This window comes from Pseudophryne corroboree, chromosome 4, assembly GCF_028390025.1.
Source record: "Pseudophryne corroboree isolate aPseCor3 chromosome 4, aPseCor3.hap2, whole genome shotgun sequence".
Classification (NCBI taxonomy): domain Eukaryota; kingdom Metazoa; phylum Chordata; class Amphibia; order Anura; family Myobatrachidae; genus Pseudophryne; species Pseudophryne corroboree.
In genome coordinates, this window is record NC_086447.1 from 573,769,669 (window position 1) to 573,790,088 (window position 20,420).

A 20,420-nucleotide genomic window follows, 5' to 3' on the forward strand; every position below is an offset into this window, starting at 1 on the left:
GGAGAAGATGTCTCGACTCTCCAATCTTTACCCCTGGGATAATACTCGTACGATCTAGGGGTCAACTTGCGAGTGATCCCACTGCGCCCTGAGACTCTTGAGACTACCCCCCCACCTTGAGTCCGCTTGCACGGCCCCAGCGTCATGCTGAGGACTTGGCAGACGCGGTGGAGGGCTTCTTTTCCTGGGAAAGGGCTGCCTGCTGCAGTCTACTTCCCTTACCTCTATGTCTGGGCAGATATGACTGGCCTTTTGCCTGCATGCCCTCATGGGAAAGGAAAGATTGAGGCTGAAAAGACGGTGTCTTTTTTAGCTGAGATGTAACTTGGGGTAAAAAAGGTTGGATTTCCCAGCTGTTGCTGTGGTCCCCAGGTCCGATGGACCGACCCCCAAATAACTCCTTCCCTTTATACAGCAATACTTCCATCTGCCGTATGGGATCTGTATCACCTGACCACTGTCGTGTCCCTGACATCTTCTGGGAGATATGGACAACGCACTTATCTTGATGCCAGAGAGCAAATATCCCTCTGTGCATCTCACATACATATATATAGAATGCATCCTATTAAATGCTCTACATGAATAAAATATTTTCAGTCAGGGAATCCGACCAAGCCAACCCAGCACTGCATCTCCAGGCTGATGGCGATCGCTGGTCGCAGTATAACCACCGTATGTGTGTATATACTTTTTAGGATATTTTTCCAGCTTCCTATCAGCTGGCTCCTTGAGGGCGGCCGTATCTGGAGACGGTAACGCCACTTGATAAGCGTGTGAGCGCCTTATCACCCTAATGGGTGTTTCCCAACGTACCCTATTTCTGGCGGGAAAGGGTATAACGCCAATATTTGCTATCGGGGTAACCCTACGCATCATCACACACTTCATTTTATTTTATCTGATTCAGGAAAAACTACAGGTAGTTTTTTCACTCCCACATAATACCCTTTCTTGTGGTACTTGTAGTATCAGAAACACGTAACACCTCCTTCATTGCCCTTAACGTGTGGCCCTAATGAGAAATACGTTTGTTTATTCACCGTCGACACTGTATTCAGTGTCCGTGTCTGTGTCTGTGTCGACCGACTGAGGTAAATGGGCGTTTTTAAAACCCCTGACGGTGTTTCTGAGACGCCTGGACCGGTCCTAATAGATTGTCGGCCGTCTCATGTCGTCAACCGACCTTGCAGCGTGTTGACATTCTCACGTAATTCTCTAAATAAGCCATCCATTCCGGTGTCGACTCCCTAGAGAGTGACATCACCATTACAGGCAATTTCTCCGCCTCCTCACCAACATCGTCCTCATACATGTCGACACACACGTACCGACACACAGCACACACACCGGGAATGCTCTGACAGAGGACAGGACCCACTAGCCCTTTGGGGAGACAGAGGGAGAGTCTGCCAGCACACACCAAAAACGCTATAATTATATAGGGACAACCTTATATAAGTGTTTCTCCCTTATAGCATCTTTTATATATATACAATATCGCCAAAATCAGTGCCCCCCCTCTCTGTTTTAACCCTGTTTCTGTAGTGCAGTGCAGGGGAGAGCCTGGGAGCCTTCTCTCCAGCTTTTCTGTGAGAGAAAATGGCGCTGTGTGCTGAGGAGATAGGCCCCGCCCCTTTTTCGGCGGGCTCGTCTCCCGCTATTTTTGAAGTTAGGCAGGGGTTAAATATCTCCATATAGCCTCTGTGGGCTATATGTGAGGTATTTTTTGCCTCTAATAAGGTTTTTATTTGCCTCTCAGAGCGCCCCCCCCAGCGCTCTGCACCCTCAGTGACTGTTGTGTGAAGTGTGCTGAGAGGAAAATGGCGCACAGCTGCAGTGCTGTGCGCTACCTTTATGAAGACTCAGGAGTCTTCAGCCGCCGATTTTGGACCTCTTCTCTCTTCAGCGTCTGCAAGGGGGCCGGCGGCGCGGCTCCGGTGACCATCCAGGCTGTACCTGTGATCGTCCCTCTGGAGCTAGTGTCCAGTAGCCAAGCAGCAAATCCACTCTGCACGCAGGTGAGTTCACTACTTCTCCCCTAAGTCCCTCGTTGCAGTGATCCTGTTGCCAGCAGGACTCACTGTAAAGTAAAAAACCTAAGCTAAACTTTCTCTAAGCAGCTCTTTAGGAGAGCCACCTAGATTGCACCCTTCTCGTTCGGGCACAAAATCTAACTGGAGTCTGGAGGAGGGTCATAGGGGGAGGAGCCAGTGCACACCACCTGATCTGGTAAAAGCTTTACTTTTTTGTGCCCTGTCTCCTGCGGAGCCGCTATTCCCCATGGTCCTTTCAGGAACCCCAGCATCCACTTAGGACGATAGAGAAATTGTGAATCCGCTTTAGCTCATAAGTCCTGTTTTTCAACTGGGCGCCTGAGGAGGATGTCTCTTCTGCTTAATGCAACCTATTTGTTCTGTTCTGGACCTTTATCCTACACATTCCCTAACGTCTCTTTTATTTTGTCTCCTTAACATATACGTCGCATTGGGGTAGATGTATTAAGCCTGGAGAAGTGATAAGTGGAAGGTGATATCGAACTAGCCAATCATTATGGGTTTGAAAAATGACAGGAGCTGATTGGCTGGTGCGTTATCACCTTCCACTTATCACTTCTCCAGGCTTAATACATCTGCCACATTGTTTGGATTTTGCTGTGCTAGAGTTGCCTCTGCTCTTTAGATGCTGAGATGCATTACTATAATACAAGCTATGTGTATGTGTTGAGAAGTGCTTGTGTGATTTATAATAATTTCTGTCCATATTTTAATGGGTGTTTATAAAAAATAAAAAAATGGCTTCAAGAATGTTGAAAGTATTAATTCTTTAGCAAGAAGAAAGAAAATGAACACATACTTTAATAAATTTGAAGTAGACTTTGCATATTTACAAGGCACACACCTGCTAGCTGAAGAAGTTGTAGAGTTGAATACGCTCCATATATCTTCTGCTCCCTATAATCCAAAGCCAGGGGTGTAGTTATCTTGGCAATGAGACAAAAGTGGAGGATCACTCCTCTATCATGTTTTGGCAGTTACTTGTAATAGTTTTTGGTAATGTTTACGTCCCTTATATCTATAGTAAGTCTTTTTTTCAACGGCTTTTGGACACACTTGATTACTCTAAAGGCCCGTACACACTGGCCGATATATCGTCCGTTCTCTTGAACGGCCGATATATCGCGGGTCCGTCGGCCAGTGTGTACGGCCGATACGTCTGTGAACTCCGTCGTTCACAGACGATGGCCAATATATCTAACGATATATTGGCGCGTCGCTGTGTGTGTACGGCGGTCGGCCGACCGCCCGTACACATGCTGCGGCGGCCGGCGGTGATTGACAGCTGAACAGTTCATGACGTCAGTCCCCGACGGATCGGGCAGTGTGTATGCACAGCACACTGCCCGATCTGTCCATAATATCTGCAGATCAATTGATCTGCAGATATATCTTTCCAGTGTGTACCCACCTTAAGTTTTCTGAAAAAATATGTGGCATTTCTTCCACAAACGGACAGATGCAGGCCGACAAAGTAGATATCCCACCCTCCTAAATAAAAAGTTACCTACTTTGCTTCCGAAATAAATAAAACAGATGTCTGTGAGGCATCATTTAGATTGGAATTTTCCTGCCTCTCTGCTGCTCATGGCACTCTTTCATGGATGGATTCAACTTTATTATCTACTCATCTTTTTCCCAGGATGGTTGCCACAAAGATAGAATTTGATTGTATTCCTGACCACCACTTTGGTTTGGGCATATTAGCTACGCAAGAGAACCACGGCCCTTATCTACAGTGGAAAATCCCCTCTCACTTGCTTCAAAAAATGCTTGAATCAACCTGAGATGAACAGACACGATAATATTCACCGTAAACAGGGTGACTCCTACCTGCTTTGCAGGATGCTAAGGCAGTGCTCAAAGGAGAGATACATTTTTGTCCCAAGAACAAAAACAAGACTTTGATAGCTTTCATGACATAACAATCTGAACTGACCTCTGTGTACCAGAACTTTAAAGCCTACAGCAACTAACAAATCATAATATATTCAAATAAATGGCTTTGTTTGACTCTGCTCTGCCCAACTGGTAAAATCCTCCTTTTGGGAGGGAATCTCTCTCCCTCAATTAATTACACAACAATCTGCCTCATTCATTTCCCAATCATGGCCACTGAAGTTAGCAAGGTCATAAAGACCTTGAAGGTCTCCAAAAGCCTCCTGCATGAATCTAACACTTTGAAAAGGGCACATGGGGTGGTTTCAGGGGCATTGATAGGGCATTCGAGGGGGTCAAATGCTTGACACCACCTTAAAGTGAAAGAATTGGGGATATGAAATAAGGCCATGACCCCTCCACATAGACCACACCCCTTTTTGGTAAAATGTACCCTTTAAAATGAAAAAGTGCCTTTTCTCTGTGATCAGGATCCTGTCCTAAACAAATCCTAGAGTGAACACTACACAACTATTAACCATAACATTAAACCACTGACAGGTAAAGTGAATAATATTTATCATCTCATTACAATGCACCTGCCAAGGAGTTGAATATATTAAGCAGCAAAAGAACAGTCAGTTCTTGAAGTTGAAAAGCAGAAAAAGTGAGCAAGCATAAAGATCTGTGCAACTTTGACAAAGGTCAAATTGTGATAAATAACTGGATCAGAGCATTTCTAAAGTCTTCTGGGGAACTTCCTGGTATGCAGTGGTAAGTACCTACCAACGAAAGGAAAGCCAACTGGTGTACCAGCGACAGGGTTATGGGCGCCCAAGACTCATTGGTGCACGTGGAGAGTGAAGGCTAGCCCATCGGGTCCGAATCCACAGATGGGCTACTGTAGCACAAATTGCTGAAAAGGGTAATGCTGGCTATGATAGAAAGGTGTCAGAACACAGTGTGCACTGCAGATTGCTGCATATGAGGCTGCATAACCGCAGACAGGTCAGCGTGTCCATGATGACCCATCTACCACCACAATCTCCTACAGGAGCTTTAGGACTGGACCACTGAGCAATGGGTGCAGGTGGCCTGGTCTGATGAATCACACTTTTCTTTTACATCATGTGGGTGGCTGGGTGTGTAAGCGTCATTTACATAAGGAAGTGATGGCACCAAAATACACTATGGGAAGAAGGCAAGCTGGGGGAGGAAATGCTATGCACTGGGCAATGTTCCGCTGGCAAGCCTTAAGTCCTATTATTCATGTAGATGTTAGTTTGACATGTATCTCCTAACCTAAAGATTGTTGCAAGTACACCCCTTAACAGCAGCAACAGTGGCCTCTCTCAGCAGTATACTGTGCCCTGCCTCACTGCATAAATTATTCCGGAGTGGTTTGCGAAATGTGACAAAAAGTTCAAGTTGTCGAGTTGGCCTCAAATTCCCCAGACTACAATCTACTTGAGTATCTGTGGAATGTTCTGGAAAAACAAGTGTGCGCCATGGTGGCCCCACCTCTCATATTACAGGTGTTAAAGTATCTGCTGCTAAAATCTTGATGCCAGATACCTCATGACACCATCAGAGCTCATGCCTCGACGGGTCAGAGCTCTTTTGCTGGCACGAGGGGACCTACACAATGTTAGGCAGGCATATACTGAGAAATACAGGTAGGTACTTATACATCATGTAATACCAGCAAGGAGGCATCTGATTGGTTCCAAATGCATTCTGCAGCAGGACATCAACCCCAAACAAAGCCATTGTCATTAACTACAGTACATTCAGGGTAAAGAAGAACAAGGGGTCCTGGAAATGATGATATGGCCCCCACAGAGCCCTGATCTTATCATCATCGAGTCTGTCTGGGAGTACATGATGAGACAAAAGGAGCCTACATCCACAGAAGATCTGTGGTTAGTTCTCAAAGATGTTTGGAACCACCTCCCTGCCAAGTTCCTTAAAAAACTGTGTGCAAGTGTACCTAGATGCTGTTTTGAAGGCAAAGTGGGGACTGGTCACACCAAATAGTGATTTGATTTAGATTTCTGTTCATTCACTTTGCATTTAATTGATAAATATAAACTATTAACACTTCTATTTTAAAAGAATTCTTACTTTGCAGCATTTTTTCCCACACATGCCGAAAACTTTTGCACAATACTGTATATGTAACAAGGGAATACAATGTAACATTAGTTTTGCCAGAGAATTGGGAGATATTTTTTTTCATGTAAGATGTATCATGAATGCATGAAACTACACATTGTATATTACTTAATTAAAAGGATGCAGGAAGATGAATCAGAGAAGCTGGGAAGTTATAGCAATGGTACATTACGCACTAAAGTGGCTCAAGGATGTATCTCCCGACAGAGTAGAGAATGTCTGTGGAAATGTGACTACAATGATAGTACTTACTGGCAAAGTAACTACCAAGTAGCTGTATCAAGTAGTATTAAAAAAATAGAGGCGTGGACCAGTGGACAAGTTGTCTACAGCACCCAATCAGCTCCTACCAATCATTTTATAGAACGCACTTGATAAATGCTACCTCTATGCTAATAGGTTGTTATTGGAAACTTCACCATTGGTCCACTTCTTCCCACTTTACACAGCTTGATACATCTCCCCCCTAAATCTTGCGTATTGTAAGGCACATGTCAAAAGAATAGCAGTGAGCCCGTTTTGCTAGTAAAAACATCATCCTCATGCTTGTATATCTGAGTCTCTCATCTCTCTCTGGCTACACTTTTCACACCCCAAGGAAGTTTGTCTGCAAATGTCTGTGATCCTTCTTCAATGCAAAATAACCTCTGTTAATTAGCTGAACTTCTGAATGCATACCTCCCCCTTTGCCAGCTGATATAGTTGGAGCATTTAAGAGCAATATTATCAAGGCCTGCAGTCAGGACTTGGCCTGCTTGCAATTGTGAAGAATGCATTTGTTAAGAATGTGATTTAAGAATGGAGTTAGAACCGGAGTTTGAACTGGATTTGGACTACGCTAAAATCTCGAATAAAACAATTTCCCCAAACACTGCAACTCAGGACCATCATGTGGCCTCTCCTCACCTCTGCCTTGAGAACACCAGGACCAATGCCTACTACTTCTCTGTCCAAGAACATCATGACTGCCCCCAAGACTACCCCTCAAGCTGAGCAGGGAACTGAGGGGCATGCGCATCAGGACCAGATTTTGCTGGGTCAGTTCCACTGGACATTAGTGTGCACTCCACATTCTTACACCCACCCGTACTGCTCCCCACACTCTCACACACACCCGCACTGCTCTCATGAGACCAGGACATTTATCATTTTCACAAATTAATGTTTTCCTGCAAATGTGTCTTTCTCTTCTTTCTTCTTACAGGGTACTTTCCCCCCACTGTGTGCTATTCCTGTAATGTGTACCTCCATTGGTTGCACACCCTGCCAGCAGTAACCTACACAGTGCGCCTCACATGGCTGCCTCGGATGGTTCCTCCATGGGCAGGGTGTGCTTCGTTTGGATCTTTCCATGCAGGGTATAGCATACTCCTACACTCGTGTCAGTTTTCCCGTGAATGCATTTGGCCCTTGTATGGCTCATCTCCCACTGTGTAACCTTCGTAGTGCGCCCAACATGGCTGCCTTATCTGGTAAACTTGTGGATGGGATGAAAAATACATGGACCTGATGGTTTTATTGGAACCTTACTCTGAACCTAAGGACTCTGCAATCTCCCCGTTTTGTGTTCTCTTCTAGGGGTGGACTATTCCACCCTGGGTAATCCTACGCAGAGCGCCTAGGATGGCTGCCGCACCTGGTACCTTGTGAGGGTGGAATACACAACCCCTGGAGGTTATTACCCAAAATGCTTACACCAACCCTGCATTATGCTTTCTGTCTTTATTGTCTGTGTGGTTTATCTTTTGATGTAATACTTAAATCTTCTGTATTATGTGCATTGTTTGAGTTCTAGTTGGCGCCGCGGATGGCTGCCTCGGTGCTGCTCTGCCAAGCAGCCTTTGTGTTTAGTCTTACGTGTATAATATGTCTAATATGTTGAGTCTATTGTACAGTTGCAATGTGCAGTATGAACTCATACGTGTAATGTGTATAATGTATGCTATGTTCTTCCCCCTTCGTATGCTATGTATTCCCACTTCATGTTGCTGCTTGGCGATGCATTATACCACAAACAATTCCTAGAGTATGTGAGTACACCTGGCCAATAAAGCTGATTCTGATCTCATTTCTAGTTTTATGTAGAAATAACCCAAGGTCCGCACTAGGCAAAGGCCAAATATGTGTATACCCTCTGCCTGAAGGTCATTTTGAAAACACAGATACAAATATTGTACATGAAATGTTGAATAATATTAGTTAGTAAGCAATAGGACCAGAAAGCAAAAACCATCATCTACAATTTACATGGTGTCCATATTGCAATGTTTCCTTATTGTGTAAGGGAGCGCTCTTCTTTTTGTATGGCCATAACGCCTCTTTCGGGAACAGTACATTTAGATCCAAATCATTTCTTCTCTTACATTTCTGCAAAGCAATGCACCGCAAGATGCCGTCATGTACCAGACCTCTTTCCTTTTCCTGCAATCCAGATGGGGCACACAATTTAGTAATGAACTTCTGTAGTCTTACAGTGCTGAACGGCAGGACCGCTGCTGAGTATTTTAGGAAATGGTCTTTCACGACTGTTACTGATAATAGCAGTCATAGTCTTGTAGATACCAGTTTATGATAATTTAAGTCCTTGAAGATTCTGTCTCAAGTTCAGTTGTTCCTTCTCCTGTCTGCCCTTTTCTACTTTAAAAGCCAGTTTATTGGCTTTCTTCTCCACCCTTCGATCCTGGGAAAAAATGACAAGGTCACTTATATAACTTTTATTATTAAAATAACACATTCCATTAAAAACAGATGTGAGGTCAATTGTATGGGCTCTATTAAGGACAATAGCAAGCAATGTTGTAGTAATCTCCATGGTTCCATTAAAAAGTTACTGAAGGGTCTTCTCTTGAATGATTTGCAAGGATTCACAGTATATACTAGATACAGTATATTCTATTTTGCATGTCGTAGAGACTGTAAACTCTAGGACATTGGTTCTCAAACTCAGTCTTCAAAGTACCCTAAAAGTCCAGATTTTAAAGACATCCATGCTTAAGCATAGATTTAATTATTACCTGATTAAGTCTGATTACACACGCATGGATATCTTTAAAATCTGTACTGTTCGGGTACCTTGAAGACAAGAGTTTAGGATCCAGGACTTCAGGCCCTCCCTACAATGTTACAATGAAAAGTTACCCACAACAGATTTGTATGATCGCTTGGAAATTAACAGAAGAATGGACATCAATGTGTGATCATTTGCAGAAAGTCCAACCTTATAACCTACAGATCATCAGTTTGATGTTTATTATACAACTAGTTACTAGTCCGTCATAATGACTGATCATAATAACAGTAACGTCAGCGCCGGCAGCTGTGCGCACCCAAAAGGGGCAACACTTGAATTTCTCTATCGGATGTCATATAATGGCCGCCGGCGCGCAAAACACTTGAATTCCCTCCATAGAGGTGAGAAGCAGCGTTAGCCTTTTATTATATAGGATGTACACAACATTCTCATGAGGCCGACGTAAAATACTAATTTCATGTCCAGAGGAAATTCTTTTTCTTAGAACGACACAAAATAAATTGCTCACTTTGCGTTCTTCCTTTATTGCCAGTTTTCTAGCTTTCCGCTCCTCTGTGGATTCATGTTTTGAGCGTAGCTGTGTGGATACCCTGGGCAGGTCTCCATCATTAATCATTTCCATACGCTCAACTTGCTTGGCTGTAGGCCCCCTTCCAGGCAGGACACCCAGTGGAATGCCAGTTTTGATAGATACCTTTATTGGCTTCAGCTAAAGAAACAAAAACACCAAATCACATTTTATCTGCAATAACATTTCCATATTCTAGCATCATATTAACTCATGCCAGGTAACTTAACAGCCGCTTAATAATATATATGAACGCCGAATAATATGATAATTTACTATGTTTTGCTTAGGGCCACAGAAAATAACTACACAAAGCTGTATTGCAAGGACAGATTCATCTCGACAAAGTACAATACCTTTGGTGGATCCTTGATCATTTGGGGGTGGTTATACAAATTTGAGTATGTGCCTGTTGAAAACAAAACACATTTCAATACATAAAGTTTCATCACGTTGTCTAAATAAATAAAATCAATATCTATTTAGTAATTGCTTCTGCAACTTGGTGGCTTATTTACTGGAAATAAATGAATGACTTAACAGCTTAATAAATTATGGAAAAGTAGCAATTTAATATTTACTTTCCAGGTGAATAAACCTCGCTCTTTGCTGTATGAGTCAGAATTACTGTACGGATTCTACAGATACAGCTGCATGATTCTTAGCGTATACACTCTCTCTAGACTAATCATACAAAAAAATACTGAAACGTTAATCATCAAGTTTGTTTGAAATGCTGTCTGTTTTCTATATGTGATGAATAATCACAATTTTATATTTCCATTTTACAGCTCGTTATCTCAATTTGATGACTGGATACCTGGGTCCCTCCTAGGAGTTTTGCACCACAGTGGAGGTTTCACATATGTTGAAAATGGCAACATATTGACTTTATAGATATATTTATACACACACACATATGCCCATTCTGAGAAGATGGCACTCCAGAAATAAATGCTGACTAAAGTCAATTTGTTGCAGCATTATATGCCACCAACATTTTTGGGCACATAAAGGACATAAATGTGCCAATATACTCACTCAAGATAGATTCGCAATCCCACTTTTCACCGGGCTGTTCTATTACTATAGTTTGCATTTCCTCAGTATCTTCATCTTCCTCTATTACATTTAACACTGACCTGGGTGTCAGGTCTTTCAGTTTCACACAACTGCAGCAATAAACAAAAAACATACAGGGTTATTAACTTTACTTGCTATTTTGATAGTAATACTTAACACAGATTTACAGCTCTCAATGAGTTAATAATATACATGAAATAAGTGTAAGGTTTGCACTTCAGTAAATATGTCCGCCACGCAGGGTACAGATTCATACACCGGTGATTTTGACTAGTGGTGCCACAGCAATGCAGAATCAGCTCATGGACTAGTATCAAAAAGTGCATCAGAGCATTAGCACCGCTGTCTAGTGGAAGAGAGATAATACTACAGATATACTTAACAGAAGTGGAATATGCAGCTGATTGTCAATATGACAAAATAAATGATGCTTTATGTAACACTTTCACTCTGTACAGACTTTGATGGCGGTGCTTTGTTACACAATGCACACCTTCCAACTTATGCCAGCACCAAAGCGTGACACCCATAATTAGGAAGCATGACCAAGCAGATAGGGGGCGTGACCTCATGGCAAGTGCCACAATTGCGAGTCACTCCCCAATTTTAGTCACTGTGGAGGCATGGCCAGCGCTCTGTGAGCTGCTAGATATGCATTGGGGCAGTACGGATGGTGTAATGGTTAGCATTACTGCCTCACAGCACTGAGGTCGTGGGTTTGATTCCCACCATGGCTCTAACTGTGTGGAGTTTGTATATTCTCCCCATACTTGCGTGGGTTTCCTCCGGGTACTCCGGTTTCCTCCCACAATCCAAAAATATACTGGTAGGTTAATTGGATCCCAACAAAAATAAGCACTAGTAGGAATGTGTCTGTGTGTACATGTGATAGGGAATATAGATTGTAAGCTCCACTGGGGCAGGGACTGATGTGAATGGGCAAATATTTTCCGTAAAGCGCTGCGGAATATGGGTGCGCTATATAAATAACTGGTAATACATAAATAAATAATGCCCCAAGTCCTTATTTCCCATGAATAGACGCTGCACCCATGTGCACAGCATCTATTCACCACTGCTACAGGGGGCATCCCAACTGTCTCCCCCACCGTGGAACACTGATGCCTGTGGGTGGGACAGTGCCCAAAAAATGGGACTGCCCCACCAAAATGGTGAGAGTTGGGAGGTATGCATTATCTATACGATGAGTAGATGGTAAAACTGAAACAGTAACCCGTTTGTAGGTATTTTATAACTGGTGATGACATACAGTACATAGCAATTTAGCATTAAGGAGTGTTTTGAATTTACAAGTTCAGTCCTATCACTTATGACTTTCCACAGAGGCCTCCAAGAGCACAAAATGACTGGTGAAATGCTACAATAAGCAAATACACTGCTCAAAAAAATAAAGGGAACACTAAAATAACACATCCTAATCTGAATGAATGAAATATTCTTATTAAAATACTTTGTTCTTTACATAGTTGAATGTGCTGACAACAAAATCACACAAAAATTATCAATGGAAATCAAATTTATTAACCCATGGAGGTCTGGATTTGGAGTCACCCTCAAAATTAAAGTGGAAAAACACACTACAGGCTGATCCAACTTTGATGTAATGTCCTTAAAACAAGTCAAAATGAGGCTCAGTAGTGTGTGTGGCCTCCACCTGCCTGTATAACCTCCCTAAAACCCACACAAGTGGCTCAGGTAGTTCAGCTCATCCAGGATGGCACATCAATGCGAGCTGTGGCAAGAAGGTTTGCTGTGTCTGTCAGCGTAGTGTCCAGAGCATGGAGGCGCTACCAGGAGACAGGCCAGTACATCAGGAGACGTGGAGGAGGCCAACAACCCAGCAGCAGGACCGCTACCTCAGCCTTTGTGCAAGGAGGAACAGGAGGAGCACTGCCAGAGCCCTGCAAAATGACCTCCAGAAAGCCACAAATGTGCATGTGTCTACTCAAATGATCAGAAACAGACTCCATGAGGGTGGTATGAGGGCCCGACACCCACAGGTGGGGGTTGTGCTTACAGCCCAACACCGTGCAGGACGTTTGGCATTTGCCAGAGAACACCAAGATTGGCAAATTCGCCACTGGCGCCCTGTGCTCTTCACAGATGAAAGCAGGTTCTCACTGAGCACATGTGACAGACGTGACAGAGTCTGGAGACGCCAAGGAGAACGTTCTGCTGCCTGCAACATCCTCCAGCATGACCGGTTTGGCAGTGGGTCAGTAATGGTGTGGGGTGGCATTTCTCTGGGGGGCCGCACAGCCCTCCATGTGCTCGCCAGAGGTAGCCTGACTGCCATTAGGTACCGAGATGAGATCCTCAGACCCCTTGTGAGACCATATGCTGGTGCGGTTGGCCCTGGGTTCCTCCTAATGCAAGACAATGCTAGGCCTCATGTGGCTGGAGTGTGTCAGCAGTTCCTGCAAGACGAAGGCATTGATGCTATGGACTGGCCCGCCCGTTCCCCAGACCTGAATCCAATTGAGCACATCTGGGACATCATGTATCGCTTCATCCACCAATGCCACGTTGCACCACAGACTGTCCAGGAGTTGGCGGATGCTTTAGTCCAGGTCTGGGTAGAGATCCCTCAGGAGACCATCCGCCACATCATCAGGAGCATGCCCAGGCGTTGTAGGGAGGTCATACAGGCAAGAGGAGGCGACAGACACTACTGAGCCTCATTTTGACTTGTTTTAAGGACATTACATCAAAGTTGGATCAGCCTGTAGTGTGTTTTTTCACTGTAAGTTGGAGGGTGACTCCAAATCCAGACCTCCATGGGTTAATAAATTTGATTACCATTGATAATTTTTGTGTGATTTTGTTGTCAGCACATTCAACTATGTAAAGAACAAAGTATTTAATAAGAATATTTCATTCATTCAGATCTAGGATGTGTTATTTTAGTGTTCCCTTTATTTTTTTGAGCAGTGAATATGCAAGTGCCTCCCCCATTAAGATATTCAGGTTAGCACCCTTTTTGAATCAAAGAGCATTTACAGTATAAACATAATGTAAGCAGGACATCTAGAAACTCATTAGTAAATCAACTGTTAACCTTAGACATCTTTACACTCAGTTGCAGGCCATCATCTCATCATCTGTCACCGTGGAGTGGCCCTACTTGTGGGAGGTCATGCGTCCTGCAATGGGTCCAGCTCCTTTATGATAGACCTAGCACCAGGATTGCTGTGAATGTTTCTGTATCTTCCCCTTTCTCCTGATACTAGACAGGGCTGTCCCCTATCTCCTGCTTTGTTTGCCCTTGCGATTAAGCCGCTGGCTTGTTTTCTTAGGACGCACTCTAATATTTGAGGTCTTTGTCTTGGGGATAAAATTGATACAGTTGCTTTATATCAGGGATGGGGAACCTTCGGTCCTCCAGCTGTTATTGAACTACACATACAAGCATGCCTTGCTACAGTTTTGCTATTCGGCCATGCTAAAACTGTTGCAGGGCATGCTGGGATGTGTAGTTCAACATCAGCTGGAGGGCCGAAGGTTCCCCATCCCTGCTTTATATGCTGACGATTTACTCTTACTACTTCGAGATTATAGGGTGACCATGCAGGGGGTTCTACAACTCATGGAGTTTAGCAGATACTCCGGCCTCACTACCAATTGGGGTATATCCTCCATAATGCCAATGAATGGGCCTCCTCCTGCTATTCCAAAGTTTGATATGCCATTGTGTAGAGTACACACATTTAAATACTTGGGGGTTTGGAGGTCTAATGTTCAGAGGAGTACATATATCTCTAATTTGACGCCACTATTCTCTTATTTGCGTGACAAGATTGGAGCAAGCTTCCCCTCACAGTTACAGGTAGGGTGAATCTTATAAAATGGTGGTGCAAATGAAATTTCTTTATATTGTTTTTAGTAGTCCCCGGTGTACATTCCGGCCCCATATTTTGCAAATTGAATAGTATGCTTTCATCTTTGATATGGGTGGGCTCGGTTTCAATTGGATGTGCTCACCAGATCCAGGGTGGATGGCTGTTTAGCGCATCCGCACTTTACTATGCTGCACATCTGTCACACATTCGGTCATGGATACAGGATAGCTCTGTTGACTCGTCTGCTCTTTTAGCTCTGCATTCGACTCAGGGACATACTACCTTTATAAAGCTTATAGCCCTCCACTACTCGTTCAAACAGTTATGATGGGTTGGGGTCGGGGAGAGGGCGAGCGCAACGAGGCCCCTTGCGGCCTCGCCACGTGGACACCAATGAGTGGGAATAGTCCGTTAGTCGGCATTCCAACCGCCGGGCTATTCACCGTTTGGGATCCCGGCGTCTGTATTGTGACAGGCACACAACCGCTTCACACTAAGATTTGGCGCTAGGCGCATTTGTTACTCCTGTTCATTGACCTTGACCCCGACACCCCACTGTGGCATTCTTGTAAGCTTTCCGAACTGGAAGAGCTCGGTTTACTGACCAACTATTTTTATAGATTTAAGTAACTCAGACACACACTTAATGCTGAATCTTAGTACGGCCCTCCCAATCATTGTATACTCACCTATGAAACAATTTTGCTAAATTTGGGGTCAGTGAAATCTGTATCCTTGTATACTCCTTTTTATTGTCCTCTCATCATAATGATGCTCTGCCTGCACTGCGATGTGGTTGGGAAAATATGGTGGGGACCCTTGTAATGAGTAATGAAAAGCAGCCATGCAATTATCTCCATAAGGCTACCACATCTGTCAGATTTTAACAGATCCAGTTATTTCTGTTACACAGAACGGATTTAATCCCTGTTCACTTGGTGCACTTTGGAGGCCTGCTCTCCGACCTTTGTCCCAAGTGCGGTAATACCCAAGGGACCTTCTGGCATCTACTCTGGGAGTGTTCAGTGGTTCAGTTGTTCTGGTCTCAGGTGAAATCTGCAGTGTCCCCTTCATGGTCTTACGCCAAAATTCTGTACTCTGGGAGCAAGGAAGGATGATGAATTGGATCAGTACAGTGTTCAAATATGCTGCTAATTCATGTCTGTCTGGCCCGCACCTAGATGGCTTCTTCTGGCCCAGACTTTTCAGCATGGGTTCCTTTGGTAAATGTTACTGTGGAACATGAGTGTTATATGTATCTAGTTTATAGGGAGGCCAATCCCGGGCCGTTTCTGTTTTCTATATAATATAAAATGTGATCTATGTTTATCTGAATTACCAGCAGTACGCTTGCCGTTTGTATTGCTCATGATTTCTTACATATTCGTTATACCTTCTACTGTATATACAAGGTCAATTGTATGTTGTACTGGTAATCCCAGATTTTGTATAAATGTTGATCTGCACTACTACTTTTCTATGCTTTTTTCATTGACTATTACAGGCTCTGATGTCCACGCTTTTTTTTTTATATATATGTACTGTTGGTTACAGTGTCTTTGGCTGCTCAATAAAAACACTACTTAAAAAATATCTGTATTATATATAGATATATGTATATAGATACACACACACATATACACACACACCTGTGGTATATATAAAACATTTAAATGTAATGGAAATGAAGTTCATTAAGAACATACAGTAAGTTTCCCTCTCAGGGTAGTCTGTAACATATTGTGAAGAAAGGGTATTGGAGGCTATATGTTAATGTTGGAGCATGTGTGTATACTGTAAGTACAAAGCTAAAAACCTTATGTTTATGCTCTTTTGAAAATGTTCTGTTGTCAGGGAGCCTGGTAGAGCTTTTTGGGGGTCCACTAGTGTTAGTAACATAGTAACATAGTTAATGAGGTTGAAAAGAGGCAAATGCCCATCTGTTTCAACCTGTATTCTGTATTAAGCCGAGTTCATTGTAATGTTCCTGCTGAAGTAAAATTTTATGTCTAGTTATCAACTATAACTCATGTTCCTCCCAGATTATCAATGTCAATATTTTAAATGCTATAACCTTGGATATCTTTTTCAGTCAGAAATGTATCCAGTCCGCCATTACCACCTTCTCTGGCAGGGAATTCCAAATCCTTATTGCCCTAACAGTGAAGAACCCTTTCCTACATTGCGTGCAGAATTTTCTCTCCTCTATCCTCAGTGAGTGCCCTCGTGTCCTATACAGAGTTCTTTTAATAAACAATTCCTCTGATAACTCTATGTAATGTCCCTTTACATATTTGAAGATTTTAATAATGTCTCCTCTTAGACGCCTCTTTTCTAGTGTATACATATTCAACCTATTAAGCCTTTCCTCGTAATCCAAACCCTCTAACCCTTTAACCAATTTAGTAGCACACCTTTGAAGCCTTTCGAGTTCACAGATATCTTTTTATAATGTGGTGCCCAAAATTGAACACTATTCCAGGTGCGGACGCAGCAATCATTTGTACAGCGGCAGGATTAAACTCTCATCCATTGTCTCAATTCCCCGTTTTATGCACGCTAGCACCTTACTTGCCTTTTTTGCTGCATTTTTACTTTGTATACGGTTATTAAGCCTATTATCTATGAGCACCCCCAAATCTTTTTTTCAATACTGTTACCCATAGATCTTCCCCATTTAATGTGTAGGATGCAAGTTTGTTTTTAGTCCCGAAATGCATAACTTTGCATTTTTCTATATTGAACCTCATTCTCCATTTAGACGCCCAGATTTCAAGTTTGTCATTCTGTAGAGCCTCCACATCTATTTCCGAATTAATTACGCTATACAGTTTAGTATCATCTTCAAAGATTGACTCTGTGCTTTCCAGGCCTATTTCTAGATCATTGATAAATATGTTGAATAGTAGTGGCCCGAGTATGGACCCTCGAGGTATTCCGCAGCCTACTGGTGCCCAGCTGGAGGACATCCCATTGACCACTACTCGCTGTATCCTGTTATCCAGCCAGTTACTTATCCATGTGCAAATAGTTTCTCCTAGGCCAAACTCCTTTAATGTGATGATCAGTCTCCTGTGAGGCACTGTATCAAAGGCTTTTGCAAAATCTGAATAGACCACATCCACTGCTTTTCCCTGGTCAAGATTGTCGCTCACTTCCTCATAGAAGCTAACTAAGTTAGTTTGACATGATCTGTCCCTCACAAACCCATGCTGTCTGTGAGATCAGTGCCATTGAGGAGGCAGGTCCCTAAATTAATTGTCCCATGTCCTACCTTATTTCCTCTGACACAGGTCACTTTTTCTCCACTGCGGTGGCTTCTGCGGTCGGCCAGACCAGAAGCGATGCCGACCCCCGCCGGCAGGGGAAACCACAGCAAAGGAGAAAAAAAAAGTGATCTGCGCCAGAGGAAATAAGATAGGAAAAGGACAGTTAGTTTAGGGACCTGCCTCTTCATCCTTAAGAGCAATGGCACTGATCTCACGGACAACACCAGCAGACCCCAAAAAAGCTCCACCAGGCTCCATGACAACAAAACTTTTTCAAAAGAGCATAAACATCGAGTTTTCAGCTTTGCACATACACAAAACTACAATGGGCATATAAGACTTACTCCTTAGCCTTTTCCTTGAAGTAGTCATTTACAACATCTTGAAGACGAGTGCTATCTGCATTGATGAACCCTTCCAGTTCTGTGTTGTCCAGGGCACCAATTTCATCATCATCAAACTGTTCATAAAACTGTAAACACACAAACAACCAAAACATGTAAGCATTTAAGGGGTATTTCATAAATGACTAAAGTTCAAAAATAGGATTTTAATTACCTACTGATAAATCCTTTTCTCAGAGTCTATAAGGGATACTGGGGAATCTAGTACAATGGGGTATAGACGGGGTCCAAAGGAGCCGGTGCACTTTAAATTTCTTCACTGGGTGTGTTGGCTCTTCCCCTCTATGCCCCATCCCACAGGCAGCTATAGGTAAAAACGTGCCTGAAGGAGAAAGGACATATATGAGAGAAGGAAATATGATAACAGAGTGGTGAGATTTACATACCAGCACACCACTAACACATAACAACCAGCAATGGCTGGCAACAACAACAGCAACAGCTGAACAGGTAACCACATAAAGAGAACCTATAGAAAAGTCAACGCACTGAGGCGGGCGCTGAATATCCCTTATGGACTACGAGAAAAGGATTTACCGGTAGGTAATTAAAATCCTATTTTCTCCAGCATCCATAAGGGATATTGGGGAATCTAGTACGATGGGGACGTCCCAAAGCTTCCAGTACGGGAATGTGCGGAGACTGCTGCAGCATCGCCTGCCCAAACTGGGTATCCTCATTGGCCAGGCTATCAAACTTGTAGAACTTAACAAAAGTGTTCTTCCCCGATCAGGTAGCCGCTCGGCAGAGTTGCAAGGCCGAGACTCCACGGGCAGCCGCCCATGAAGAGTCCACTGATCTTGTAGAGTGGGCCTTTAGAGACTTAGGAACAGGTAAGGCTGCCGACACATAGGCCTGTTGGATAGCAAATCTAATCCAACGAGCAATGGACTGCTTTGAAGTAGGACAACCCTTTTTCTGCGCATCATAGAGCACGAACAAAGAATCAGTCTTTCTGATCCGAGCCGTTCGCTTGATATAGATCTTCAAGGCTCGCACAGCAACCAATGCCTCCGGAGGAGCAGAAGAGCCATAACTTGACGGAACCACAGTAGGTTGATTCAAGTGAAACGTGGAGACAACCTTCGGCAGGAACTGCTGTCTGGTACGGAGCTCCGCTCTGTCCTCGTAAAAAACAAAGTACGGACTTTTACACGATAAGGCCTCCAATTCTGAGACACGTCAAGCAGAAGCCAGGGCCAGTAACATCACTGTCTTCCACGTGAGGTACTTGTCTTCAACCATCATCAGAGGTTCAAACCAGGAGGACTGTAGAAATTCCAACACAACATTCAAATCTCTGGGTGCCGTAGGCGACACAAAAGGAGGTTGAATGTGGAGCACCCCTTACAAGAAGGTCTGAACTTCTGGCAACACCGCCAATTTCTTCTGGAAAAAAATGGAGAGGGCTGAGATCTAGACCTTAATGGACCTAAACGAAAGCCCTTATCCATGTTCCGCTCAACCTCCATGTTGCCAAATGAAGTCGCTGTAAGTCCGGGTAGACGAACGGTCCCTGTTTAAAAAGATCTCTTCGTAGTGGTAGAGGCCAAGGGTCTTCGGCGGACATGTCCAGTCAGAAGGTCCGCGTACCATGCCCTCCGAGGTCAATGCGGGGCAATCAAAATTGCCTGGATTCCCTTGATTTCTGATGCGCTTGAGCACCTTTGGGAGCAACGGAATCGGAGGAAACAGAGAAACCAGCCGGTAAGGCCAAGGTGACGTCAGTGCATTTACTGCCCTCGCCTGAGGGTCCCTGGTTCGCGAGCAATACCAGTGAAGCTTCCTGTTGAGACAAGAAGTCATCATGTCTATCTGTGGGCAGCCCCACCAGTGGATGATCTGCTGGAACACCTGCTGGTAGAAACCGCACTCCCCGGGTGTAGATCGTGATGAATCAGGAAGTCCACTTCCCAGTTGTTCACTCCCGGAATGAAGATTGTGGACATTGCTCTTGCATTTCTTTCCGCCCAGCTTTGAGACCTCTCGCATGCAGGCTCTGCTTTTTGTCCCCCCTTGACGATTGACGTACGCCACTGCTGTGGCACTGTCCGACTGAACCTGGATCGCCCGATCCTTGAGCAGAGGAGAGGCC

General features: G+C 43.8%; 1 protein-coding gene across 1 annotated transcript in view; it reads right to left on the minus strand.

The window, feature by feature from the left end:
- Positions 1 to 8,167: 8,167 nt before the first annotated feature.
- Positions 8,168 to 20,420, minus strand: part of LTV1 (LTV1 ribosome biogenesis factor) — a 74,307-nt gene continuing 62,054 nt past the window's right edge. The window contains exons 7-11 of the mRNA XM_063917466.1: positions 18,266 to 18,393; positions 10,751 to 10,881; positions 10,066 to 10,118; positions 9,650 to 9,850; positions 8,168 to 8,790 (exon numbers count right to left, since the gene is read on the minus strand). Of these exons, the coding sequence (XP_063773536.1) occupies positions 8,677 to 8,790; positions 9,650 to 9,850; positions 10,066 to 10,118; positions 10,751 to 10,881; positions 18,266 to 18,393 (627 nt within the window). The 3' untranslated portion in view covers positions 8,168 to 8,676. The remainder of the gene's footprint in view (positions 8,791 to 9,649; positions 9,851 to 10,065; positions 10,119 to 10,750; positions 10,882 to 18,265; positions 18,394 to 20,420) is intronic.